The sequence below is a fragment of the Melanerpes formicivorus genome, unplaced genomic scaffold (assembly GCF_026170545.1).
Source record: "Melanerpes formicivorus ecotype bairdi unplaced genomic scaffold, bMelFor1.0.p_v2 SCAF_125, whole genome shotgun sequence".
In the NCBI taxonomy this organism is placed as follows: Eukaryota; Metazoa; Chordata; class Aves; order Piciformes; family Picidae; genus Melanerpes; species Melanerpes formicivorus.
Window position 1 is genome coordinate 457,568 of NW_027142477.1, and position 23,517 is coordinate 481,084.

A 23,517-nucleotide genomic window follows, 5' to 3' on the forward strand; every position below is an offset into this window, starting at 1 on the left:
CCACCGGAGCTGCCCGGAGCCAGCACGGGCTGCCCGCAGGGACACCCACCCGCAGGCAGCGGGCACCGGGGCGGGTACGGCGCCTCCGCTGCCTGCCTCTCCGCTGCCTGCCTCTCCGCTCCCTGCCCCGTGCGGCCGCGGGGGTGCCCGGCAGGGACCGGCGCTGCCGAGCGGGGCGGGGCCGGGCAGCCACGGTATTAATAGCAGTGTCCGCGGCGGGCGCCGGGCAGCGCCGTGGGGACCATGCAGGGCAACGGGCAGCAAGCGGCGGCGAAGGGCCGGGAGGGTCACCGCGGCGGCACCACCGAGGCGGCTGACGGCGGGCTGCAGGCTGCGGCCGTGCCCATGCTCCCGGCCATGGAGGTGGCCGAGGAGCCGGACAAAGCTCCAGGCGGAAAGAGCAAGGACCCCAACACCTACAAAGTGCTCTCCCTGGTAAGGGCCGGGGCTCGGCGGCGTGCCCCGGGGCTGCCCCGGCAGGCGGCCGCGAGAAGAGGCGGCGCGGCTGAGGGCAGGTGCTTGTGTGCAGCGGCTGTGCGAGCCTCTCCCCTGCCCCTCGGGCCCGCAGCCCAGCCCGTGGCAGTGTCTTTGGAGCTGCCCCCGGAGCGGCTGCCGGCGGCCGGGAGCGGACCCCGCGCCGGGCTCCCGCAGCGCTGGGCTCTCCCTCCCGCGTCCCGAGCGGCGCTGGCCGGGGCTGGCGCCTGCGCCGCCGCCGTGCTCGCAGCGCCCTGCGGAGGGGAGGGCTCTGCGCTCCTCCGGGTGTTTGTTGTGCTCTGCTGACAGCGCCTGGGGTGCAATCGCCTCGGCCGTGCCTAGCGTCCCCGGTGTCTTCACTGAGCGCTGTGAGCTGTTCGGGGTGGGGACGCACCAGGGGAAACAAAGCAGGGCAGAACAGGGAAGTAAGGCTCGGAAAGCTAAAGAGCTCAAGAGCCAAAGGGATGAAGGAAGTATCCAAACTTGGTTTTTCATTGAGTTTGAAGCAGTGTGGGTTGAAAGTTAGTTTGGAAGTGCTGCTGGGAGCCGCGCTCAGCCTCGGGCCCGGCAGCCAGGGCCATTGTTAGCAGGTAGGTCACTTTCCAGTTTTAGCCAAGCTGCTGTATTATAATTATCCTCCTGCAGAGATGGGAAAATGAAGACCTTCCAGACTGCCTGGAGTGATCATTATGAGGCTAAAATCGTTATCAGGCTGCAGGCGCTGCGGCATTCTCGTGAGGAAGCTCACTGGAAGTGCAGCAGGCTTTGTCCTGTCCATAGATCTGTGAGCTGCCTTCTTCCCGTGCATGAACACACAGGCATCAAGCTGCCTTCCCACATTCACCTGTAGCTTTGGAGTCTACTTGCTGCTCCACAGGAAGGGTTCACCATGTGATGGAGACTCTGTGTGGCTCCTGCAGGAGTGCTAGGGCTGCACTGGAGACATTGAGGGCAGGAGCAGGTCCAGAGCAGGGCAGCAAAGCTGGGGAAGGGTCTGGAGAACAGGGCTGGGGAGGAGCAGTGAGGGACCTGGGGTGTTTAGTATGGAGAAGAGGAGGCTAAGGGAGACCTCATTGCTCTCCGCAGCTCCCTGAGAGGAGGCTGCAGTGAAGTGAGGGTTGGGCTCTTCTCTCCAGTATCAGGTGATAGAAGGAGAGGAAATCATAGAATCACAGAGCTGTCAGGGCTGGAAGGGAGCTCAAGGCTCAGCCAGTGCCAAGCCCCTGCCATGGGCAGGGACACCTCACACTGCAGCAGGTTGCTCACAGCCACATCCAGCCTGGCTGCAAACACCTCCAGGCAGGAGGCTTCCACCACCTCCCTGGGCAACCTGTGCCAGGCTCTCACCACCCTCCTGGGGAGCAACTTCTTCCTCACATCCAATCTCAATCTTCCCATTTCTAGTTCTGCTCCATCCCCCCCAGTCCTATCCCTCCCTGACACCCTCAAAAGTCCCTCCCCAGCTTTCTTATAGCCCCCCTCAGCTCAATCTGTCCTCACAGCAGAGCAGCTCCAGCCCTCTGCTCCTCATGGCCCTTCTCTGGACACCTTCCAGCCCCTCCAGATCCTTCCTGGCACAGAGGCTCCAGCACTGGCCCCAGAGCTGCAGCTGTGGTCTCAGCAGAGTGGAGCAGGGGGCAGAATCCCCTCCCTGGCCCTGCTGCCCACACTCCTCTTGCTGCAGCCCAAATGGCCTGAAATTGTGCCAAGGGAGGCTTAGGTTGGAGATGAGGAAAAATGTCTTTGCTGCAAGAGTGGTCAGGGATTGGCACTTGGGCCAGGGCTTGATGCCCATGGTTGGTGTTGGCTTGCTGGTTGGACTGGATGCTTTCAGAGGGCTTTTCCAACCCAAGCAGTTCTGCAGTTCTGTGTTTTCCAAGTTCATGTCAACTGTTCTGATCCAAGGTCGGCTTAAAGGCAGTGCTTTGTAGCTTGCTTCATTATTTTGTTGTCTTCTGGGGAGGTTGGCTTCTGCCATAAAGGCCTTTTGCAGCTGGATTTGAAAACAGCTCAGCTTCTTCCAGGCTTAGAAGGAGGCACCAGCAGTGGGAAGCAATCTTACTGTTGCAAACCTCATGTCTGTGCTTCAAGCTCTTCAGTCCCTAATGCAACAAATAATGGGAAATACATAGCCATTTGAAGAGTGGAGTTCAGAGAGTCACTGACTTGTTTTGATTGGCAAAGCCCTCTAAGATCAGCCAGCAGCCCAACCCCACCATGGCCATCAGACCATATCCCAAAGTGCCATGGCCAAAACTTCCTTGAGCACCTCCAGGGATGGGGACTCCTCTGCTGCTCAAGGCCTCATCCAAACTGGCCTTGAACATCTCCAGGGAGGAGGCAGCCGCAGCCTCCCTGGGCAACCTGTGCCGGAGTTCCAACACCCTTGTACTGAAGAACTTTCTAAGCTCCAGTCTAATCCTGCGCTCTGATTTATTGCCTCAGCTTACCTACACTGAACATAGGATCCTAGAATGGCTCCTCCCCTAGAGCTCATCCACTCTAACCTCCTGCCACGGGCAGGGACACCTCACAACTAGACTCAGCTGCTCAAGTCTTGGAATCATAGAATCATTGGGCTTGGAAGGCACCTCAAGGCTCAGCCAGTGCCACCCCCCTGCCATGGGCAGGGACACCTCACACCACAGCAGGTTGCTCACAGCCACATCCAGCCTGGCTGCAAACACCTCCAGGCAGGAGGCTTCCACCACAGAATCACAGAATCAACAAGGTTGGAAAAGACCTCAGAGATCATCAAGTCCAAGCTGTCACCCAGCACCATCTGATCAACTAAACCATGGCTCCAAGTGCCACATCCAATCCCCTCTTGAACAACTCCAGGGATGGGGACTCCACCACCTCCCTGGGCAGCACATCCCAGTGGCCAATCTCTCCTGCTGGGAAGAACTTTCTCCTCACCTCCAGCCTAAACCTCCTCCCCTGGCACAGCTTGAGACTGTGGCCTCTTGTTCTGCTGATGGCTGCCTGGGAGAAGAGACCAACCCCCACCTGGCTACAACCTCCCTGCAGGGAGTTGGAGAGAGCAAGAAGGTCTCCCCTGAGCCTCCTCTTCTCCAGGCTAAGCAACCCCAGCTCCCTCAGCCTCTCCTCACAGGGCTGTGCTCCAGACCCCTCCCCAGCCTCCTTGCCCTTCTCTGGACACCTTCAAGTCTCTCAATGTCCTTCTTGACCTGAGGAGCCCAGAACTGGACACAGGACTCAAGGTGTGGCCTAAGCAGTGCTGAGCACAGGGCACAAGGACTTCCCTGCTCCTGCTGGCCACACAGTTCCTGATGCAGGCCAGGATGCCCTTGGCCTTCTTGGCCCCCTGGGCACACTGCTGGCTCCTGTTCAGCTGCTGGCCAGCAGCACCCCTAGGTCCCTCTCTGCCTGGCTGCTCTCAGTCACTCTGACCCCAGCCTGTAGCACTGCCTGGGGTTGTTGTGGCCAAAGTGCAGCCCCTGGCACTTGGATGTGTTCAATCTCCTGCCCTTGGGCTCTGCCCATCTGTCCAGCCTGTCCAGATCCCTCTGCAGAGCCTCTCTACCCTCCAGCAGATCAACTCCTGCCCCCAGCTTGCTGTCATCTGCAAATTTACTGCTGATGGACTCAATGCCCTCCTCCAGATCATCAATAAAGATACTGAACAGGCTGGGGCCCAGCACTGCTCCCTGGGGCACACCACTGGTGCCTGGCTGCCAGCTGGCTGTGGCACCATTCACCACCACTCTCTGGGCTCAGCCTCCAGCCACTTCCTAACCCAGCTCAGAGAGCTGCTGTCCCAGCCAGGGGCTGACAGCTTGGCCAGGAGTTTGCTGTGGGGGATGGTGGCAAAGGCCTTGCTGCAGTCCAGGCAGACTCCATCCACAGCCTGCCCCACATCCACCAGGCAGTCATCTGGGCATGGAAGGAGGTCAGGTTGGAGAGGCAGGACCTGCCCTGCCTGAATCCATGCTGGCTGGGCCTGAGTCCTTGGCCATCCTGTAAGTGCTGTGTGGTTGCACTCAAGATGTGGATGGGCACCACCTTGGTAGCTTGCAGTCCTCTGGGACCTCTCCAGTGAGCCAGGACTGGTGAAAGATGATGGAGAGTGGCTTGGACCTCATCTGTCAGCTCTCTCAGCACCCTAGGATGGATCCCATCCTGTTCCATGGAATTGTCTGAGCAGGTCTCTAACTACCCTGTGCACTGCACTGGTTAGGCTGCACCTCGAGTCCTGTGTCCAGTTCTGGGCCCCTCAGTTTAGGAAGGAGGTTGAGCTGCTGGAAGGTGTCCAGAGAAGGGCAACAAAGTTGGTGAGGGGCTTGGAACACAGCCCTGTGAGGAGAGGCTGAGGGAGCTGGGGCTGCTTAGCCTGGAGAGGAGGAGGCTCAGGGGAGACCTTCTTGCTCTCTCCAACTCCCTGAAGGGAGGTTGTAGACAGGCAGAGGTTGGTCTCTTCTCCCAGGCAGCCATCAGCAGAACAAGAGGACACAGTCTCAAGCTGTGCCAGGGGAGGTTTAGGCTGGAGGTTAGGAAGAAGTTCTACACAGAGAGAGTGATTGCCCATTGGAATGTGCTGCCTGGGGAGGTGGTGGAGTCACCATCACTGGAGGTGTTCAGGGGGAGACTTGGTGGGGTGCTTGGTGCCATGGGTTAGCTGTTTGGGTGGGTTGGATTGGTTGATGGGTTGGACTCGATGACCTTGAAGGTCTCTTCCAACCTGGTTTGGTTTATTCTAAATAACCATACTCCAGGGTTTATTCTAAGTACTTCCTCCTGGATCACAGGGACACTATGCTGCTCCCTGCCTCCATCTGCCAGCTCAGGAGGCCCCTTGCCCTGCAGACAACCTGTCCTGCTATTGGAAACTGAGGCAAAGAAGGTGCTAAGCACCTCTGCCTTTTCCTCATCTTTTGTTACTATATTCCCCTCCATCTCCACCAAGGAGTGGAGGTTGTCCTTGCCCTCCTCTTGCCATTCATATATCTGCAGGAGGATTTCTTCTTGTCCTTCACAGCAGAGCCAGGCTAAGCTCTGAATGGCCTTTTGCCTCTCTATTTTTTTTCCTGCATGAGTCCTCATCCAGCCTGGCCTCGAACACCTCCAGGCAGGAGGCAGCCACAGCCTCCCTGGGCAGCCTGGGCCAGAGTCTCCCCAGCCTCATACAGAGCCTAATTCTACTCTCTTGCAGTTTAAAGCCATTGCCATGGTTTGGTGGTGTGGCAGCTCTGCCATGGCTGCAGTCAGGAGGAGCTCTCTTGCCCTGTCAGGATCTTTTCTAGGAGTCCTGAAAGTCTTGCATCATTGTCTTCCAAAGCAGCTGCTGACCTTCTGCTGCTGCAGGAAAGGGTGGATGTGCTTGGCCAGCAGTTTGGAGGCAGCTGGAGGTTTGTTGTTTTGGTTGCTGGGGGTTTGCTCTTGTTTTGTTTTTTCCCTTCCCCCAGGGGCATGAAGGTCTGGGAACAATCTGCTGCTGTGGATGCCTGGAAGGTTTCATGTCTGGCTGGTTGGTTTCAAGCTTGTGGTTTTCCACCTAAATATCACAGGCCCATAGTACAGTAGAGGTTGGAAGGGACCTCCAGAGCTCATCCAGTCCAACCCCTGCCAGAGCAGGGCACCCAGGGCAGTCTGCACAGGAACACATCCAGGTGGGGTTGGAAAGGCTCCAGAGCAGGAGACTCCACAACCTCTCTGGGCAGCCTGCTCCAGGCTCTGGCACCCTCACTGTGATGAAGTTTCTCCTCCTGTTGAGCTGAAACCTTCTCTGTTCCAGTTTGTCTCCACTGTTCCTTGGCTTATTGCTGTGCACCACCCACAAGAGCTTGGCCCCCTCCCCTTGCCCCCCACCCCTCAGCTATTGATAGGCATTGATCAGATCCCTCTCAGCCTTCTCTTCTCCAGACTCAACAGCCCCAGGGCTCTCAGTCTCTCTCCACAGGGGAGATGCTCAAGGCCCCTGAGCATCCTCCTGGCTCTGCCTTGGACTCTTTCCAGGTCTCTGTCCCTCTGGAACTGGGGACACAGGATTGCAGCTGTGGTCTCAGCAGGGCAGAGCAGAGGGGGAGCAGAACCTCTCCAGCCCTGCTGGCCACACTTCCCCTGCTGCACCCCAGGCTCCCCTTGGTTTTCTTGGCCCCCAGGGCACTTTGCTGTCCCATGCAGAGCTTGCTGCCCACCAGCACTCCAAGGCCTTGCTCCCTGGAGCTGCTTTCCTGTGGGGCAGCCCCAAGCCTGTGCTGTGTGAGTGTGCCCAAACCTTGCAGCAGGTTGATAATGCATTTCTTTTGCTCTGCCTCCAGGACAGATGCAGAATCCCAGTTTCATTCTTTGATTTACTTTTCACCCATCATTTTACCTTTCCACATCTGCTGTTGGAGAGGGGGAGCAGCTAGTGAGAGAGCAGATGGGAAATGAGTTGGACCTGCTGAGAAAGCAATGTGCTGGCCTCACATCCTTCCCAAGCTTGTTCTGCTTGCAGCTCTGGGCTGCTGAGTGCTGTGCTGAGCTCCTCTGCCTGCTGCCACTGGTGCTGTGCTGCTGCAGTGTGGTCTTGCTGGCTGGGGGGAGCGCTGCACAGGGGTTGGGCCCCAAACTCATGGATTTTCCCTTTGTGCTCATCACCCAGGCTTGGGACTTAACACAACTCATGTGAGGAAGGGCAAGAGAATGGCAGGAGAGTGTTTGTGCCCGAGCCTCATGGTTTGGACCGTGGCTGTTGACTGCAGCTCCCTGGGGGTCAGTCAGCTCTTAGCACTGGGTCCAAGAGCTGTACCTGGAGCCTCAGTTCAGGACACCTGGGCACCACATTCAGCCTTCTAACCAGTTTCTGCCTGCAGCAAACAATCCCACTCCAGCCTGTGTTGTGCTGGCTTGCTTTGTGCCTTGTCCTTTCCCCCTTTCTGAGGCAGGAAGGGTAGTCCTGGCTGAAATGCTTTGCTCCTGGTTGGTTTGAGCTGAGCTGGGACTTTTGTCTTCCAAGAAACTCCACCCTGCTGAACAGCAGCACTGAAGTGACTGCCTGCCAGGTGTTTTCAGTTTATATGGCATGAAAGGCTCTTTGGTGGAATAAGCAGCAAAGCCTGGCAGTGGAGGGGAGGTTATCGTGGTTCAAGTGGACTGGGCAGTGGGATTGCTTCAGAAGTATGAAAGCAGTGCTTGGCCAGGCCCCAATGCTTTAGTGTTTTCTAGGAAGCTATTGCTGTGTTAGGAAGCAAGGCTGCTTTACTGGAAGTGCCTTGCCTGGCTGCCATCAGCTCTGCAGTGCTCCAGCTCCACTGGTGGCTTCCTTGGAGCTGAGGACACAAAACTAAAGAGCTGCTTTGCTTTTTATTGATTTGCTGGGGACCTGGTGGGAGTGCAGCAGCTGCAGCTGCAGCCAGCAGGGCATGAAATACACACAGCAGAATTGTCCCAGGAGGAAAAGAACTGCTGGAGAGGAGGCCACCAAGATGATCAGAGGGTTGGAGAACCTCCCCTGTGGGCACAGGCTGGGAGAGTTGTGGGTGTTCAACCTGGAGAAGAGAAGGCTCCAGGGAGACCTCAGAGCAACCTTCCAGTACCTGAAGGGCTCCAGGAGAGCTGGGGAGGGAGTTCAGAAGGGGCTGTGGGGACAGGACCAGAGGCAAGGGTTTGGAACTGGAGCAGGGCAGAGTTAGGTTGGACATCAGGAGGGAGTTCTGCACAGGGAGGCTGAGGAGACACTGGCACAGGCTGCCCAGGGAGGGGGTGGAGGCTCCATCCCTGGAGACATTTTAGGTCAAACTTGGTGTGTCTCTGGGCAGCCTGCCCTAGTTGGATGTGTCCCTCCTGAGTGCAAGGGGACTGGACAAGATGCCCTTGGAGGGTCCTTGATGCATTCTGTGATCCTGCTTTAGGCATAGACACAGCAGTGTGGAGTTCAGGACAGGACACTCCTGTGGCTGGGCTGCAGGGTTTCAGCCAGCTGGGAAGCTTTGCTCAGCCCCCAGAGTGCAGTGTGAGTGCTTCTGGCTTCCTGCACTCCAGCTGGAGTGCAGAGCTTGTGCAGGCTGAAGCACACCCAGGTGTGTGCCTCTGGCAGTACTGCTGGCTGCTTGGCTGCCTGGGAGCATGCAGGTTGTGCCCAGGAGAGGGAATGGAGGCTGTCTGCTGGTGGATTGGGCTGTGGTGGGCTAGGAGCAGCCGTTTGGTCTGCTCAGGCTGAACCAGGGAGTGATATGTGGTGTGAGTAGTGTCCTGCCTGCTCAGACTCCCTGCAGGGGCTCCCAGAGCTTTGGCTCAGTCCATCCCTCAGGGCTTTCATTGCCTGTCTTTGGTTTGACAGCTACAGACTTGGACAGCAGATGGGGCAGGTGGTGCTGGAAGGGAAGAGGAAACTCTCCAGGCATGGCCACAGGGCAGCCCCAGGCAGTGGGCTCAGTGAACAGGGGTAGCCTCAGCACACCTGAGCAGGGTAAGCACAGAGGTCTGGGGGTGCTGACCAGCTTCAGCCAGAGTCTAGACATGGCCCAGGAAGGGAGTCAGTGAGCTGTGAGTGCTTGAGCAGGAGGGACAGGAGTGCAGTGTGGCTGTGGCACAGCTCAGGCAGGGGGTCTCTGCTGAGGCTCCTGCTGAGGCTGCCTGAGGGTTCCCCAAGCAGTGCTCTCACTGAGGCACCATCAGGTCACTGCCCCAGGCACAGGCTGCCGAGCTGCTGGGACAGGGGAGAGTGCCTGTGGCTGGGCAGCTCCTGCAAGTGGTTCTGCAGGGCTCTGGGTGCTGAAACAAGAAGCACTGAGTGGTTCCAGTGGATGCTGTTCCTGCAGAGATCATTAGCAGCTGGGGCTCAGCACAGTTCTGTTAGTGTGCCCTGCTGGATCCTGAGCAGCCAAGGCCAAAGACACACAGATCCTGCAGGGCTTCCTTCCAGCTCCTGCTTTCCCCTGGCATTCTTTCACCAGTATCAGTAGGACCTTCACAAGGGCTCAATTGTTCTCCCTTGAGCTACTGTGGAAGCCACATTGCTGCTGCCTTCAGCTGCCAGGAGTGGTGGAACCAATTAAAGGCTTTGAAAACATCAAATGGTTGCAAAGTTTCTCACTTGGGCACTGGTGTTAGAAATTAATATCCTGGCAGACAGAATTGTGGCATCACAGAGGGGTTTGGGTTGGAAGAGACCTTAAAGATCATCCAGTTCCAGTCCCCCTGCCATGGGCAGGGACAGCTCCTGATGCTCAAGTTCCCGTCCAGCCTGGCCTTGAGCACTTGCAGGGAAGGACATCACCTCCCTGTGAGGCCAGGCTGAGGCAGCTGGGGCTGGGGGCTGGGAGCAGAGGAGCCTGAGGGCTGCCCTCACTGCTGGGGATAAAGATGTGCAGGGCTGGAGCCAGGCTCTGCTCAGGGATGGCCAAGCACAGCACAAGGGGCACTGGGGGCAAGCTGGAGCAGAGGAGGTGCCAGGGGAACAGGAGGGGAAACTTTGTCCCTGTGAGGGTGCTGGAGCCTGGAGCAGGCTGCCCAGAGAGGTTGTGGAGTCTCCTGCTCTGGAGCCTTTCCAGCCCCACCTGGATGTGTTCTGTGTGCCCTGCCCTGGGTGCCCTGCTCTGGAGGTCTCTTTCAACCCCTAACATTCTGTTACTCACAGCCTCCCTGGGCTGTTTCAGGGTCTCCCTCCCCTGTTTCGGGGTCTCAACCACCCTCACTGTCAGCAATTTCTCTCTCATCTCCAGTCTCAGTCTCTCCTCTTCCAGCTCAGCACTGCTGCTCCTCCCCCTGTCACTGCAGGCCCTTGCCAACAGCCATCCCTGTGCCCATCCCCTCTGGCAGTGGCTAAAGAGTGGCTTTAGAGGAGGTTCTGTCTGAGAGAGTTTGCCTGCATCCCCTCCCTCAGTGTCCCCGGGAAGAGGCAGCAGTGTGTTCAGGGGTTTCAGAGTCCTCCATCCTGGCAGGGTGTTTGGAAAGCAGGCCAGGGAGTCTCTCCAAAGGATGTGAACACAGCCTGAGGGCAGGGAAAGGCAAAGCCCCACTGCTGCCCAGCCATGGCACAGGGCACCTGTGGCAAAAGTGTCCTTGAAGGGCACTTGCAAGACAGTGAATCTCCTTGTCAGTGGGGTGTGGGTGCAAGTGGTGGCTGTTGGCGAGTGGGCTGCTGTGTGACTGTTCCACATGGAGCAGCTTAGCTGAGGAGAGGAGGGAAGTAGTGAAGGCATCCAGGAGAGTGTGGCCAGCAGGTTGAGGAAGGTTCTCTTCCCCCTCTGCTCTGCCCTGGTGAGACCACATCAGGAGCAGTGCATCCAGTTCTGGGCTCCTCAGTGTGAGAGGGGCAGGGATAGGCTGGAGAGTGTCCAGGGGGGGTATGAGGATGCTGAAGGGCCTGGAACAGCTGTGTGAGGAGCAGAGGCTGAGAGCCCTGGGGCTGTTGAGCCTGGAGAAGAGAAGGCTGAGAGGGGATCTGAGGGGCAGGGGGCAGGAGGATGGGGCCAGGCCAGTGACAGGACAAGGGCAGTGGGCACACACTGGAACCCAGGAGGCTCCACCTAGACATGAGGAGAAACTTCTTTCCTGAGAAGTGTGAAGCAGCTCCGGAGCACAGTGCCCAGAAGGGTTGTGGAGTCTCTCTGCAGAGCTTCCAAACCCACCTGGGCACATTCCATGCAACCTCATCTCGGTGAACCTGCTCCAGCAGGGGGCTGGGCTTGCTCTCCAGAGGCCCCTTCCAACCCCCACCATGCTGTGATGGGGAAGGATGAAATACTTGCCTTGCTGAAGCAAGCAAAGGATGAGCCTTGGCCCAGCTGTGCTGTGCAGTGGCAGACTGGCAGCCCACAGAAGTGCCTTGCAGTACATGGCAGGGTTGGGGTCCAAGCTGCTGCTCCAGCTGAGGGCTTTTTGTTGTCCATGGAGTAACAAAAGCTGAAGTTGGAATAGCAGCTTGCATGGAAGCCTCTGACTGAGCCCAGCCACCTGTCTGTGTTGTGCTGTCTCCTTCTGGCACAAGCAGGTGGGGCAGTTCTTGAGTCCCCTTCTGGCTGAAGGCTGCTTCCATGCTGCAGAGCATCAACATCTGCTGTCTGCCTTTTGTCTTCTGAGGGCCCATGCTCAGGAGGTGCAGAATTCTGTCAGCCCTGGCTTTTGCTTTGGGGAAATGGCCACAGGATTTAGGACTAAAGCTGTGCCTGTGCTTGCTATCAGTGTGCATGGTCAAGACCTGTACTGGACAGCTTTGGAACCTGATTTGTCCAAGCTTCTTCCCATACCACTCTGTGGATCTGTGGGTTTTGGCCTTCCTTGCATTCTCAGCATGTTCTGCACTGTGTCAGAGACCTGTTGGGGTTGGAGGAGACCTCTGAGATCACCAAGTCCAACCTCTCCCCCAGAGCTCACAGCCCCAGCCCTGCTGTGAGCCACTGCCACTACCCCACAGCCCTCAGCACCACATCCATGCAGCTCTGAAACCCCTCCAGGGCTGGGGACTGCAGCACCTCCCTGGGCAGCCTGGGACAGTGCCTGAGAGCCCTTGCTGGGGAGAGATTGTTCCTAATCTCCAACCTGAACCTCCCCTGGCACAGCTTGGGGCTGTTTCCTATCCTCCTGTCCCTTGTTGCATGTGAGAAGAGCCCAACCCCCACCTGGCTCCAGCCTCCTCTCAGGGAGCTGTAGAGGGCAATGAGGTCTCCCTCAGCCTCCTCTTCTCCAGACTGAACACCCCCAGGTTCTTCAGCTGTTCCTCACAGGCCTTGTGTTCAAGGCCCTCCAGCATCTTAGTTGCCCTTCTTTGGGTGCACTCCAGCCCCTCAATGTCCTTCTTGTAGTGAGAGGGCCAGCACTGACCCCAAGTACTCACCAGTGCTGAGTAGAGAGGGACAATCACACCCTAGACCTGCTGGCCACACAGTTCCTGATGCAGGCCAGGATGCCATTGGCCTTCTCGGCCACCTGGGCACACTGCTGGCTCCTGGTCAGCTCTTTAAGGTTGCTAAGTCTTCCTCCTCAGCCTGACGGTGCTGCCGTGGTGGCAGCAGCACCATCATCTGCCGTGGAAGGCTGGGGGTGAGAGTAGGTTTGCTGGGCACATCTGGGGGTGTTAGCAGTGCCCAGGAGAAGCAGCCCCCTCCTCACACTGTGCCTTGTTGCAGCTCCACAGATGGGAACTGCTTTAGTTTATTGACAAGGGATTTTGGGGCTGGGAAGAGCATGAAGATGGATTGGGTGTGGAGAGGCAGTGGTTTGAAACTGGAGCAGGGCAGAGTTAGGTTGGGCATCAGGAGGGAGTTCTGCACAGGGAGGCTGGGGAGACACTGGCACAGGCTGCCCAGGGAGGGGGTGGAGGCTCCATCCCTGCAGATATTCAGAGTCAAACTTGATGGGGCTGCCTGCAGGGGGGTTGGAGAAGATGACCTCTGAGGGTCCCTCCCAACCTGATGCAATCTATGAGTCTGCAGGTTCCATGAAGGCTTCTGCAGTGTCTTACAGTTGAGCCTGAGCTACCAGTCAAACATTCTTGTCCTTCAAGTGCCCCTGGCTTGCAGCAGTGAGTGACAACAACATGGAGAGCATCCAGAGGAATGTGCAGGGGCAGCCCACCTGCTTCTCAGAGCAGCACTGCCTGTGGCAGCCCTGCAAGGCTTTGCCTACAAGCTTGCCATGCTCTGGCTCCAGGATAATTCAGGCAGCCAGGACCTGAGAGTCCCCATGGCTGCTCTCCTCCTCAGCTCTGGGTGTGGAATCTGGCTCGAGGGGAGCAAGTTTCTGAAGAGCACAGAAGTGTGGCAGGCACAGCTGGGTGGTGTAAGGAGCTGGGGCACTGCTGGCTTCTCTCTCTGGGCGCAGTGTGTGGCTGTGCTGGTGTGAGTGAGCAGCCAGCTCCTCTCAGCTTAGGGAGCTTCATTGGAGATCCTCCCCTTGGCTCTTGAGGAGGGCTGTCCCCTGGTACAAATGTCTCCAGACCTCCTTCCTTCATGGGCAGACCTGACAGAGCTGGAAGGGGAAAGCACTGCTGAGCACTGCTGCCTGGTGAATTGCAGAGCTGCTGGGGGGATGTGGCTGTAAGTTGTGCTGGCCTGGAGCAGCAGGGGGAGGAAAGGAAGATGAAGATCATAGAGTCACAGAATGGGTTGGGTTGGAAGGGACCCCAAAGGTCATCAGCTCCAACCCCCTGCTATGGGCAGGGACACCTCCCACCAGCACAGGCTGCTCAAGGCCTCATCCAGCCTGGCCTTGAACACCTCCAGGCAGGAGGCAGCCACAGCCTCCCTGGGCAGCCTGTGCCAGTGTCTCACCACCCTCACTGGAAAGAATTCCTTCCTCATCTCCAGTCTCAATCTCCCCTCTCCCAGCTCAAAGCCATTGTCCCTTGTCCTGGCACTCCCAGCCCTTGTCACAAGTCCCTCCCCAGCTTTCCTGGAGCCCTTCAGGTACTGCAAGGCTGCTCTGAGGTCTCCCTGGAGCCTTCTCTTCTCCAGGCTGCACAGCCCCAACTCTCCCAGCCTGGCCTCACAGGGGAGATTCTGCAGCCTCTGATCATCTCTGTGGCCTCCTCTGGAGCCTCTCCAGCAGCTCCAGGTCCTTCTTGTGCTGGGGGCTCAGAGCTGGAGGCAGTGCTGCAGGTGGGGGCTGAGCAGAGCAGAGCAGAGGGGCAGAATCCCCTCCCTGTGCTGCTGCTCTCCCTGCTCTGGCTGCAGCTCAGCACTCAGCTGGCTCTGGGCTGCCAGGGACCAGTGCTGGCTGCTGGGGAGTTTGTCACCAACTGACACCCCCAAGGCCTTCCCCCCAAGAGTGCAGCTGAGTACAGGGTAGGCAAAGATCAGCACAGAAAGAAACTCAACTGGGACTGATTATTCCTTAGAAGAAAGCTCAGTGCATTGCTTGCCAGAGGGGAAGAGAAGAGCGGTGGTGGGAGAGATGAGCAGAGCTGGGGAAGAGTGAGAGAAAGGGACAGGCTGTGTAAAGGAAGAGTAAGATGCAATAGCCAAGGCCAGGTGCCAGGCTGCTGAGAGCTCTGTGTCACTGAACCTGTCCAGTGGCTCTGTCTCCTTGGGCTGCAGTGTCTGCAGCTCCCCCAAACCCCTGCTGGGGAATTGTGCTCCCCCTGCTCCGGAGCTGAGTGCGGGCAGAGATTCTGTCCTCGGGCCAGGATAGTCTCTTGCCATCTGCCCAGCTCAAAATAAAAGGCTGTGGAAATGTTTTTTGGGTTGCAGTTTTCCAGACACTGCACCACCTCTGCCCCAGCCGCTGGAGTGTTGACAAAGCTAAGCTTTAATTGCTTCCTCCCACGTCAAGGAAGCAGTGCTGGGGCAGATCCATCCCTAGATGACAAAGGTTCTGCAGTCCAAAACAAACCTTCTGCAAAATATTTTTGCAACAAAAGAGGACACTTTCTGCTCTGCACTTGTTGCTGTGTTGATCTACAGCCTGTCCTGAGAGCTGGATTAACCCCAAATCTGATGGCTTGGCCTGGCAGTGGCCCAAAGCACACAGCCTCAACAGCTCTGCTGCTGCCTCTCTGCAGAGCCAGGCCAGCTGCTCTCAGTCCATTTGCCTTCCTCCTGACTGCTGGAGTCACAAATCCTCTCTGCAGTGTACCTCTTTCTCAGCTCATAGCCTCACAGAAGGGTTAGGGTTGGAAGGAACCTCAGAGATCATCTACTCCAACCTCCCTGCCATGGGCAAGGACACCTCTCAACTAGGCTGCCTCATCCAGCCTGGCCTTCAACACCCCTAGGGTGTTCCAGAGCCTCACCACCCTCACACTGAAGAACTTCCTCAGCTCCACTCTAACCCTGCTCTGCCTCAGCTCCAAACCCTTCCCCCTTGGCCTGGCTCCAGACCCCCTCAGGAGAAGTCTCTCTGCAGCCTTCCTGCAGGCTCCCTTCAGCTCCTGGCAGGCAGCTCTGAGGTCCCCCTGGAGCCTTCTCCTCTGCAGGCTGCACAGCCCCAGCTCCCTCAGCCTGTGCTCACAGCAGAGCTGCTCCAGCCCTGGGAGCATCTCTGTGGCCTCCTCTGGCCTCACTCCAGCAGCTCTGTGTCCTCCTGCTGCTGGGGACCCCAGAGCTGGAGGCAGGATTGGAGGTGAGGTCTGAGCAGAGTCCAGGGGCAGGATCCCCTCTCCTGCCCTGCTGCCCACCCTGCTCTGGCTGCAGCCCAGCACACAGCTGCCTGAGGGCTGCAGGAGGCACTGCTGGCTCCTGGGGAGCTTCTCCAGCATGTCAAGCACCTTCTGGACGCCATCCCTGCCCTCAGTTGAGTCCAGCTCACCACACAGCTTGGTGTCATCAGCAAACCTGCTGAGGGTGCTTTCAGTGCCTCTGTCCATGTTGCTGACAGAGATGTTAATTCTGGCTTTGAGGGGAAGAATGTGAGAGAGGGAGAAGGGTTAAGATGTGCTCCTGTTCAAGAAGACAGAGCAGACAGGCAGGCATTAGGCTGGCAGTGTGGCTGTAGGGAGGGATTTGGGTCTGGTGCTTGCAGGAGGCTGCTGCAGGGCTCTGCTGAGCTTCTGGAGAGTAGCCCTCACAGCACACAGGCAGCTGTTTGCTGCAGACTGGCACAGAGCTGTAACCTGGGCACAGCAGCCCCCAGCATGCCAGAGCCCAGCTGCTCCTCTGGGAGCTGACTGTTGGGGACCTACCTGTTGCAGCAAGAGCAAGACACAAAGTGGGTCAGTCCACAGCTGGGCTGCAGCAGGGGGAGGACTCCCTGTACCTGAGCAACCTTTAAGGCTGGCTTGAGTCTTCCTGGTCATCTGCAGAGCTGATCTGAGAGCCTTTGCACTGGCAGCAGATCAGCTGTTGGTGTGGCAGCTCCTGCTGTGCCTGGCCAGCAGTGCTGCTCTTGGCCAGCAGTAGTTGTTCACAGGGTGCCAGCTGAGAACTTGTGTGGCTGATCCCCACGTGGCTGGCGGCACTCAGGCTCCAGATAAAGCCTCGGTGGAAAGCTTTAAAGGCTGAGCTGCAATTGCATGGTGCAGTGCACTACATTGGGGCTGGGTGGCAAATGATTTGCCTCTGAGCTTACCAGGTGTGTGAGGCTGCCCTATTGAATGTGAAAGAGAGGAAGGAATGGATTTGGAAGGAGGGGAGGAAGGAAGGAGAAGGAGGGGAGGAAGGAAGGAGAAGGAGGGGAGGAAGGAAGGAGAAGGAGGGGAGGAAGGAGAAGGAGGGGAGGAAGGAAGGAGAAGGAGGGTAGGAAGGAAAAGGAGGGGAGGAAGGAAGGAAGGAAAAGGAGGGTAGGAAGGAAAAGGAGGGTAGGAAGGAAGGAAAAGGAGGGAGGAAGGAAAAGGAGGGGAGGAAGGAAAAGGAGGGGAGGAAGGAAGGAAAAGGAGGGGAGAAAAGAGAGGGAGGAGAGAAAAGAAAGGAGAAGGAGGAGGGAAGGAAGGAGGAGGAGAGAAAAAGGAAAAGGAGGAGAGAGGGGAGAAAAATGAGGGAAAGAAGGAGGAGGGAAGGAAGGAGGGAAAAGAGGAACAAATAAATAGAATAGAATAGAATAGAATAGAATAGAATAGAATAGAATAGAATAGAATAGAATAGAATAGAATAGAATAGACCAGACCAGACCAGACCAGATCAGGTTGGAAAAGACCTTTGAGGGACAAGGAAAGAAAGAAAAGAGGGAAAGAAGAAGAAAAGAGGGGAAAGAAGAAGAAAAGAGTAGAAAGGAAGGAGGGAAGGAAAGATGAAGGAAAGAGGAGGAAGGAAAAGGGCTGGAGGGAAGCTTGAGTATGTTGCAGTAAAATGTTTTTAAGACTCAGCTTCAAGCTGCTGGGCCTCATGTTAAGGGAAGGGCTTGAGGGTAATTTTCATTCCTTGCAGGTGGCTGCAGCATGCCAGGTGAGGACCTGGCCCCTCTCTTCCCCTGTGTGTAGAGCAGGAACTGGGGAGCAGAGCTGGTCTGCAGCAGAGACTCAGCACTTGCTGTGGCCTGTGGCACTGAGGTTTGCAGGTCTGTGTGCTCTGCAGCGAGCAGCAGGACCTGGCTGTGGTGTTCCCTACCCAGCAGGACATTCCTGCGCCTCAGTGAGCACAGTCCTCCCCTGCTGGGCCTTGTTCAGACAAATTATGATCCCAGCTGTACAAAACAGAAAGCCTGCAGACCAACCCAAAGCCCTGAGTTTGGCACACTTGGTGCCAGAGTCTCAGGACTTGCTCCTGGGAGGTCGAGTGAAGCTTCCCCAGGTGTAGCTGGGAAGTGCTGCAGCCCTGCCCCTTTGCAGGGGCTTCTGGCTGGGTTTTGCCTTTACAGGGAGGTGGTGGCACAATGAAATGCAACACACCTGACCTACACTGAAGCTCCAGAAGGGACTGTGGGTGCTCCACTGGGTGACACTGCAGGGTGGTGTCACTGCAGGGCTGCTTTAGGTGCTGTAGGTCCCAGAGATCAGGTAGCTGTTTGAAGGCATGGGAGTGAAGCTCCTCCAGGTAGAGCAGCTGTGGTTTGATTTGTTTCACAGCCTGCTTGTGGCTGCAAGTCAGGAACTGATCAGCTCAGATGCCTCAGGGGTGGGTCCTGGGCCAGTGCTGTTTAACACCTCTGTGGGTGGCATGGGCAGTGGGATGGAGGCAGCCTCAGCAGCTCTGCAGGTGACACCAAGCTGTGTGGTGCAAGGGACACTCTGGGGGGAAGGGATCTGTCCAGAGGGACCTGGGCAGGCTGCAGAGGTTGGCCCAAGCCAACCTCATGAAACTCAACAAGGCCAAGTGCAAGGTCCTGCAGCTGGGTCAGGGCAATCCCAGGCACAAAGCCAGGCTGGGCAGCCTTGAGGAGAAGGCCTCGGGGGTGTGAGTTGGTGACAAACTCCCCAGGAGCCAGCAGTGGTCCCTGGCAGCCCAGAGGCAGCTGAGTGCTGAGCTGCAGCCAGAGCAGGGAGAGCAGCAGCACAGGGAGGGGATTCTGCCCCTCTGCTCTGCTCTGCTCAGCCCCCACCTGGAGAACAAAACTTCTTCTTATCCTTTTAATTGATAGGTGATTTGGAAGTTACATTTGCTTTCAAAAAGCCAACTGGAGAACTTTTAATTTCACACTGGTAATGTCTTGCCCCTCCACTCCCACCAGGTCCTGCTGCTGAGGTCAGAGTAGCATCCCAGAATGGGTTGGGTTGGAAGGGACATTAAAGCTCAGCCAGTCCCAACCCCCTGCCATGGGCAGGGACACCTCCCACCAGCACAGGCTGCTCAAGGCCTCATCCAGCCTGGCCTTGAACACCTCCAGGCAGGAGGCAGCCACAGCCTCCCAGGGCAGCCTGTGCCAGAGTCTCACCACCCTCCCTGTGCAGAACTCCCTCCTGATGTCCAACCTAACTCTGCCCTGCTCCAGTTTCAAACCATTGCCTCTCATCCTATCCCCACAGCCCCTCTGAACAGTCCCTCCCCAGCTGCCTGCAGCCCCTCAGGTACTGGAAGGCAGCTCTGAGGTCTCCCTGGAGCCTTCTCTTCTCCAGGCTGAATAGCCCCAGCTCTCCCAGCCTGTCCCCCCAGGGGAGGTTCTCCAACCCTCTGATCATCTTGGTGGCCTCCTCTGGAGCCTCTCTATCAGATCCATATCCTTCATGTGTTGAGGACTCCACAGCTGGACCCGGCCCTGCAGGTGAGGTCTCCCCAGAGCAGAGCAGAGGGGCAGGATCCTCTCTCTCCATTTCTGATCAGGATGCTGTGGATGCAGCCCAGGCTGCCCTTGGCCTCCTGTGCTGCCAGTGCCCAGTGCTGGCTCCTGCCCAGCTTCTCACCCATGCTTGGTGCTTCCTCAGGAAACAATGCCTGGAAAGGTGACAGCTGCATTCTCTCCCATCCATAGCTCCCCAGTGCTTGTGAATAGGATGCTCTGTGTGCTAACAGTGCCTCTTTCAGGGCTTTGGCAGGGCTTTAGGGCTTACCACGTGCTCCACTTCTGCAGAGTCTCCATCCTAAGGGCGTGGCTGGCTCCCCTGGCCTCTCCATCACGGTACAGACAGGGGCAATGTGTGCTGTCCTTAAGAGAAGTGTGTGCAACGTCTCCAGGTACAATGAGGTTGGGAGGAATCTTCTCCTGGGTTTGGCAGGCATGAGATCTTACACCAAAACACTGGACAAGGCCAGGATGGTGCTTGCTTCAGAGCTCCAGGGCCAGGAGGAGGAGCAGAGGGCTGGAGCTGCTCTGCTGTGTGGACAGGCTGAGGGAGTTGGGGTTGTGCAGGCTGGAGAGGAGAAGGCTCCCAGGAGACCTCATTGTGGCCTTGCAGGATCTGCAGGGGGCTGCAAGAAAGCTGGGGAGGGACTTCTGAGGGTGTCAGGGAGGGATAGGACTGGGGGGGATGGAGCAGAACTAGAAGTGGGGAGATTGAGATTGGCTGTGAGGAAGAAGTTGTTCCCCAGGAGGGTGGTGAGAGCCTGGCACAGGTTGCCCAGGGAGGTGGTGGAAGCCTCCTGCCTGGAGGTGTTTGCAGCCAGGCTGGATGTGGCTGTGAGCAACCTGCTATGGTGTGAGGTGTCCCTGCCCATGGCAGGGGGTTGGGACTGGCTGAGCCTTGAGCTCCCTTCCAGCCCTGACAGCTCTGATTGTGTGATGCAATCCCTTCAGTATCCAAACTAACCCTGGCCATGCTGTCTGCTGTGCTCTGTCTGATGTCTCATGCTTGCTTCCCATGGTATAGATCAACATCTCCTATGAACTGGAGACTAGGAAGTGGGAAAAGGTTTTCCTAAGAAAATTATAGGCATTGTTCAAGGGCCATGGCTTCTGATTGTAGTCTGTGGTCAGCAGCCAGCCTTCACCCTCTTATGGCAGCCTAGGAGGAAGGAAGAAGTGGAGCACAGAGAGGTTTCTGTGAAATGGATGTGTGCAACCATACACATCTTAGTTTTGGTTTGTGAGCAAGAATTACCTCAGAGGTCATCAAGTCCAACCTGTGACCTAATACCTAACCCCTCCTGACAACTAAACCATGGCTCCAAGATCCTCAAGTCCAACCAGTCACCAACCCTAACTGCTCTAAGTGCCTCATCCAGGCTCTTCCTAAACACCTCCAGGGACTCCAACCCCACCACCTCCTTTGGCAGTGCATTCCAAAGGGCAAATTGTCTGGGAAGAACTTCTCTCTTAGATCAAGCCTAAACCTCCCCTGGCACAGCTTGAGACTGTGTCCTCTTGTTCTGCTGCTGGCTGCCTGGCAGAAGAGACCAACCCCCACCTGGCTACAACCTCCCTGCAGGGAGTTGCAGAGAGCAAGAAGGTCTCCCCTGAGCCTCCTCTTCTCCAGGCTAAGCAACCCCAGCTCCCTCAGCCTCTCCTCACAGGGCTGTGCTCCAGACCCCTCCCCAGCCTCCTTGCCCTTCTCTGGACACCTTCAAGTCACTTAATGTCCTTCTTGACCTCAGGAGCCCAGAACTGGACACAGGACTCAAGGTGTGGCCTGAGCTGTGCTGAGCACAGGGCACAAGGACTTCCCTGCTCCTGCTGGCCACACTCTTCCTGATGCAGGCCAGGATGCCCTTGGCCTTCTTGGCTACCTGGGCACACTGCAGGCTCATGTTCAGCCTACCATCAACCAGCACCCCCAGGTCCCTCTCTGCCTGGCTGCTCTCAGCCACTCTGACCCCAGCCTGTAGCTCTGCCTGGGGTTGCTGTGGCCAAAGTGCAGCACCTGGCACTTGGATGTGTTCAATCTCCTGCCCTTGGACTCTGCCCATCTGTCCAGCCTGGCAAGGTCCCTCTGCAGAGCTCTCCAACCCTCTCACAGCTCAACTCCTGCCCCCAGCTTGCTGTCAGCTGCCCATTTACTGCTGATTGACTCAATGCCTTCCTCCAGATCATCAATGAAGATATTGAACAGGCTGGGGCCCAGCACTGATGCCTGGGGGGAAGCCTCCTCACTGGCAAGTTTCTCTCTGTGCCATTCTGTAGCATGATGGAAAAGACAAGGGGGTTCCAGACCATTCAGTGCTGATTCCAGGTTGATTTCTGTTCTCTCCTGTCCCACAGGTGCTCTGTGTCTGCATGTTAACCACGATCCTGGGGTGCATCTTTGGCCTGAAGCCCAGCTGCTCGAAAGATGGTAACTAAGCTGCCTTGCAGAGAGCAAGACTTAGCAAACCCTTTGGGCTCCTTTGGCTTTCGTGGTGGGTTTTGTTTGCTTGCATTTTCCTGTGTGTGAGAGTGGGTTTGGTGGTGTTTGCTCTGGGGTTCTCTGGTTGTTCATGTTGCTTTTGGCCTTTTTTGGCCATTCTGGGTTCTGGCCTATTTTGGCATCTTCTTCACCTTTCTTGGTTTTGGCCTTGCTGGGATGTGGAGCATGTCCAGAGCAGGGCCAGGAGGAGGAGCAGAGGGCTGGAGCTGCTCTGCTGTGAGGACAGACTGAGGGAGTTGGGGTTGTGCAGGCTGGAGAGGAGAAGGCTCCCAGGAGACCTCATTGTGGCCTTCCAGGATCTGCAGGGGGCTCCAAGACAGCTGGGGAGGGACTTTTGAGGGTGTCAGGGAGGGATAGGACTGGGGGGGATGGAGCAGAACTAGAAGTGGGTATCATCATAGTATCATAGTATCAGTCAGGGCTGGAAGGGACCACAAGGATCATCCAGTCCCAACCCCCCTGCCATGGGCAGGGACACCCCACACTAGATCAGGCTGCCCAGAGCCTCATCCAGCCTGGGCTTAAACACCTCCAGGGACAGGGCCCCAACCACCTCCCTGCACAACCCATTCCAGGGCTTCACCACTCTCATGGGGAAGAACTTCCTCCTCCCCTCCAGCCTCAATCTCCCCACCTCCAGCTTCATTCCATTCCCCCTAGTCCTGTCACTGCCTGAGATCCTGAGCAGTCCCTCCCCAGCCTTCCTGGAGCCCCCTTCAGATCCTGGAAGGCCACAATGAGGTCACCTCGGAGCCTTCTCTTCTGCAGCCTGAACAGCCCCAACTCCTTCAGTCTGTCACAGTATCTCAGTATCACTAAGGTTGGAAGAGACCTCGAGGATCATCAAGTCCAACCTGCTCCAGAACTGGAGGCAGGACTCCAGGTGGGGTCTCCCCAGAGCTGAGCAGAGGGGGAGAATCACCTCCCTTGCCCTGCTGGCCACACTTCTCCTGCTGCAGCCCAGGCTCTGGTTGGCTTTCTGGGCTGCAAGTGCACACTGAGAGCTCCTGGTGAGCTTCTCCTCCCCCAGCACCCCCAAGGCTCTCTCCTCAGGGCTGCTTTCCAGCCAGTCCCTGCCCAGCCTGCATTTGTGCCTGGGATTGCCTCCACCCAGCTGCAGGACCCTGCCCTTGCTCTTGTTGAACCTCCTGAGGTTGGCTTGTGCCCACCTCTGCAGCCTGTCCAGCTCCCTCTGGATGGATCCCTTCCCTCCAGCTGTCTGCTGCACCACACAGCTTGGTGTCTAATGGGTTGATGGCTGTGAGGAAGAAGTTGTTGCCCAGGAGGGTGGTGAGAGCCTGGCACAGGTTGCCCAGGGAGGTGGTGGAAGCCTCCTGCCTGGAGGTGTTTGCAGCCAGGCTGGAGGTGGCTGTGAGCAACCTGCTGTGGTGTGAGGTGTCCCTGCCCATGGCAGGGGGTTGGGGCTGGCTGAGCCTTGAGCTCCCTTGCAGCCCTGACAGCTCTGTGGTTCTGTGATTTGGCCTCTTGTAGCCTTTTGGGTTGTTTTGGGTTGTTTTTTTTTGTTTTGTTTTGTCTTGGTTATTGTTTTTGCTTTTTGTTTAGACCAGTTTGAGTTTGGGCCTTTTTTGGCTATTTTTTGGTTTTGGCCTTTTTTTGGGTTTGGGCATTTTTGGCCTGTTTTGGGTCCAGGCTGTTTTTTTTGTTTTTTGGGGGGTTTGGGCCTTTTTTAGGCATTTTTAGTTTCTTCCTTTTTTTTTTGTATGATGGTTTGGTTTATTTGCTGTGGTTTTTCTGTTCCCTTTTTGGCCATTCTGTTTGTTTGTCCTTTTTCCTAAACTAATTGTGCTGCCCTCCCTGCTCCTCCCCCCCCCCCCCCCCCCCCCCCTTCCCCTTTTAGTGCTGCAGGAAGAGGTTCAGGCTGGATGATAGGAAGAATGTTAGCAAGAGAGATTGGCCACTGGGATGTGCTGCCCAGGGAGGTGGTGGAGTCCCCATCCCTGGAGGTGTTTAGGAGGACACTGGATGAGGCCCTTGGTGCCATGGTTGAGTTG

General features: G+C 57.0%; 1 protein-coding gene across 1 annotated transcript in view; it reads left to right on the forward strand.

The window, feature by feature from the left end:
* The first annotated feature begins 242 nt into the window (after positions 1 to 242).
* Positions 243 to 23,517, forward strand: part of ENPP1 (ectonucleotide pyrophosphatase/phosphodiesterase 1) — an 85,533-nt gene continuing 62,258 nt past the window's right edge. The window contains exons 1-2 of the mRNA XM_068167922.1: positions 243 to 435; positions 21,361 to 21,433. Coding sequence (XP_068024023.1) covers positions 244 to 435; positions 21,361 to 21,433 — 265 coding nt within the window. The 5' untranslated portion in view covers position 243. The remainder of the gene's footprint in view (positions 436 to 21,360; positions 21,434 to 23,517) is intronic.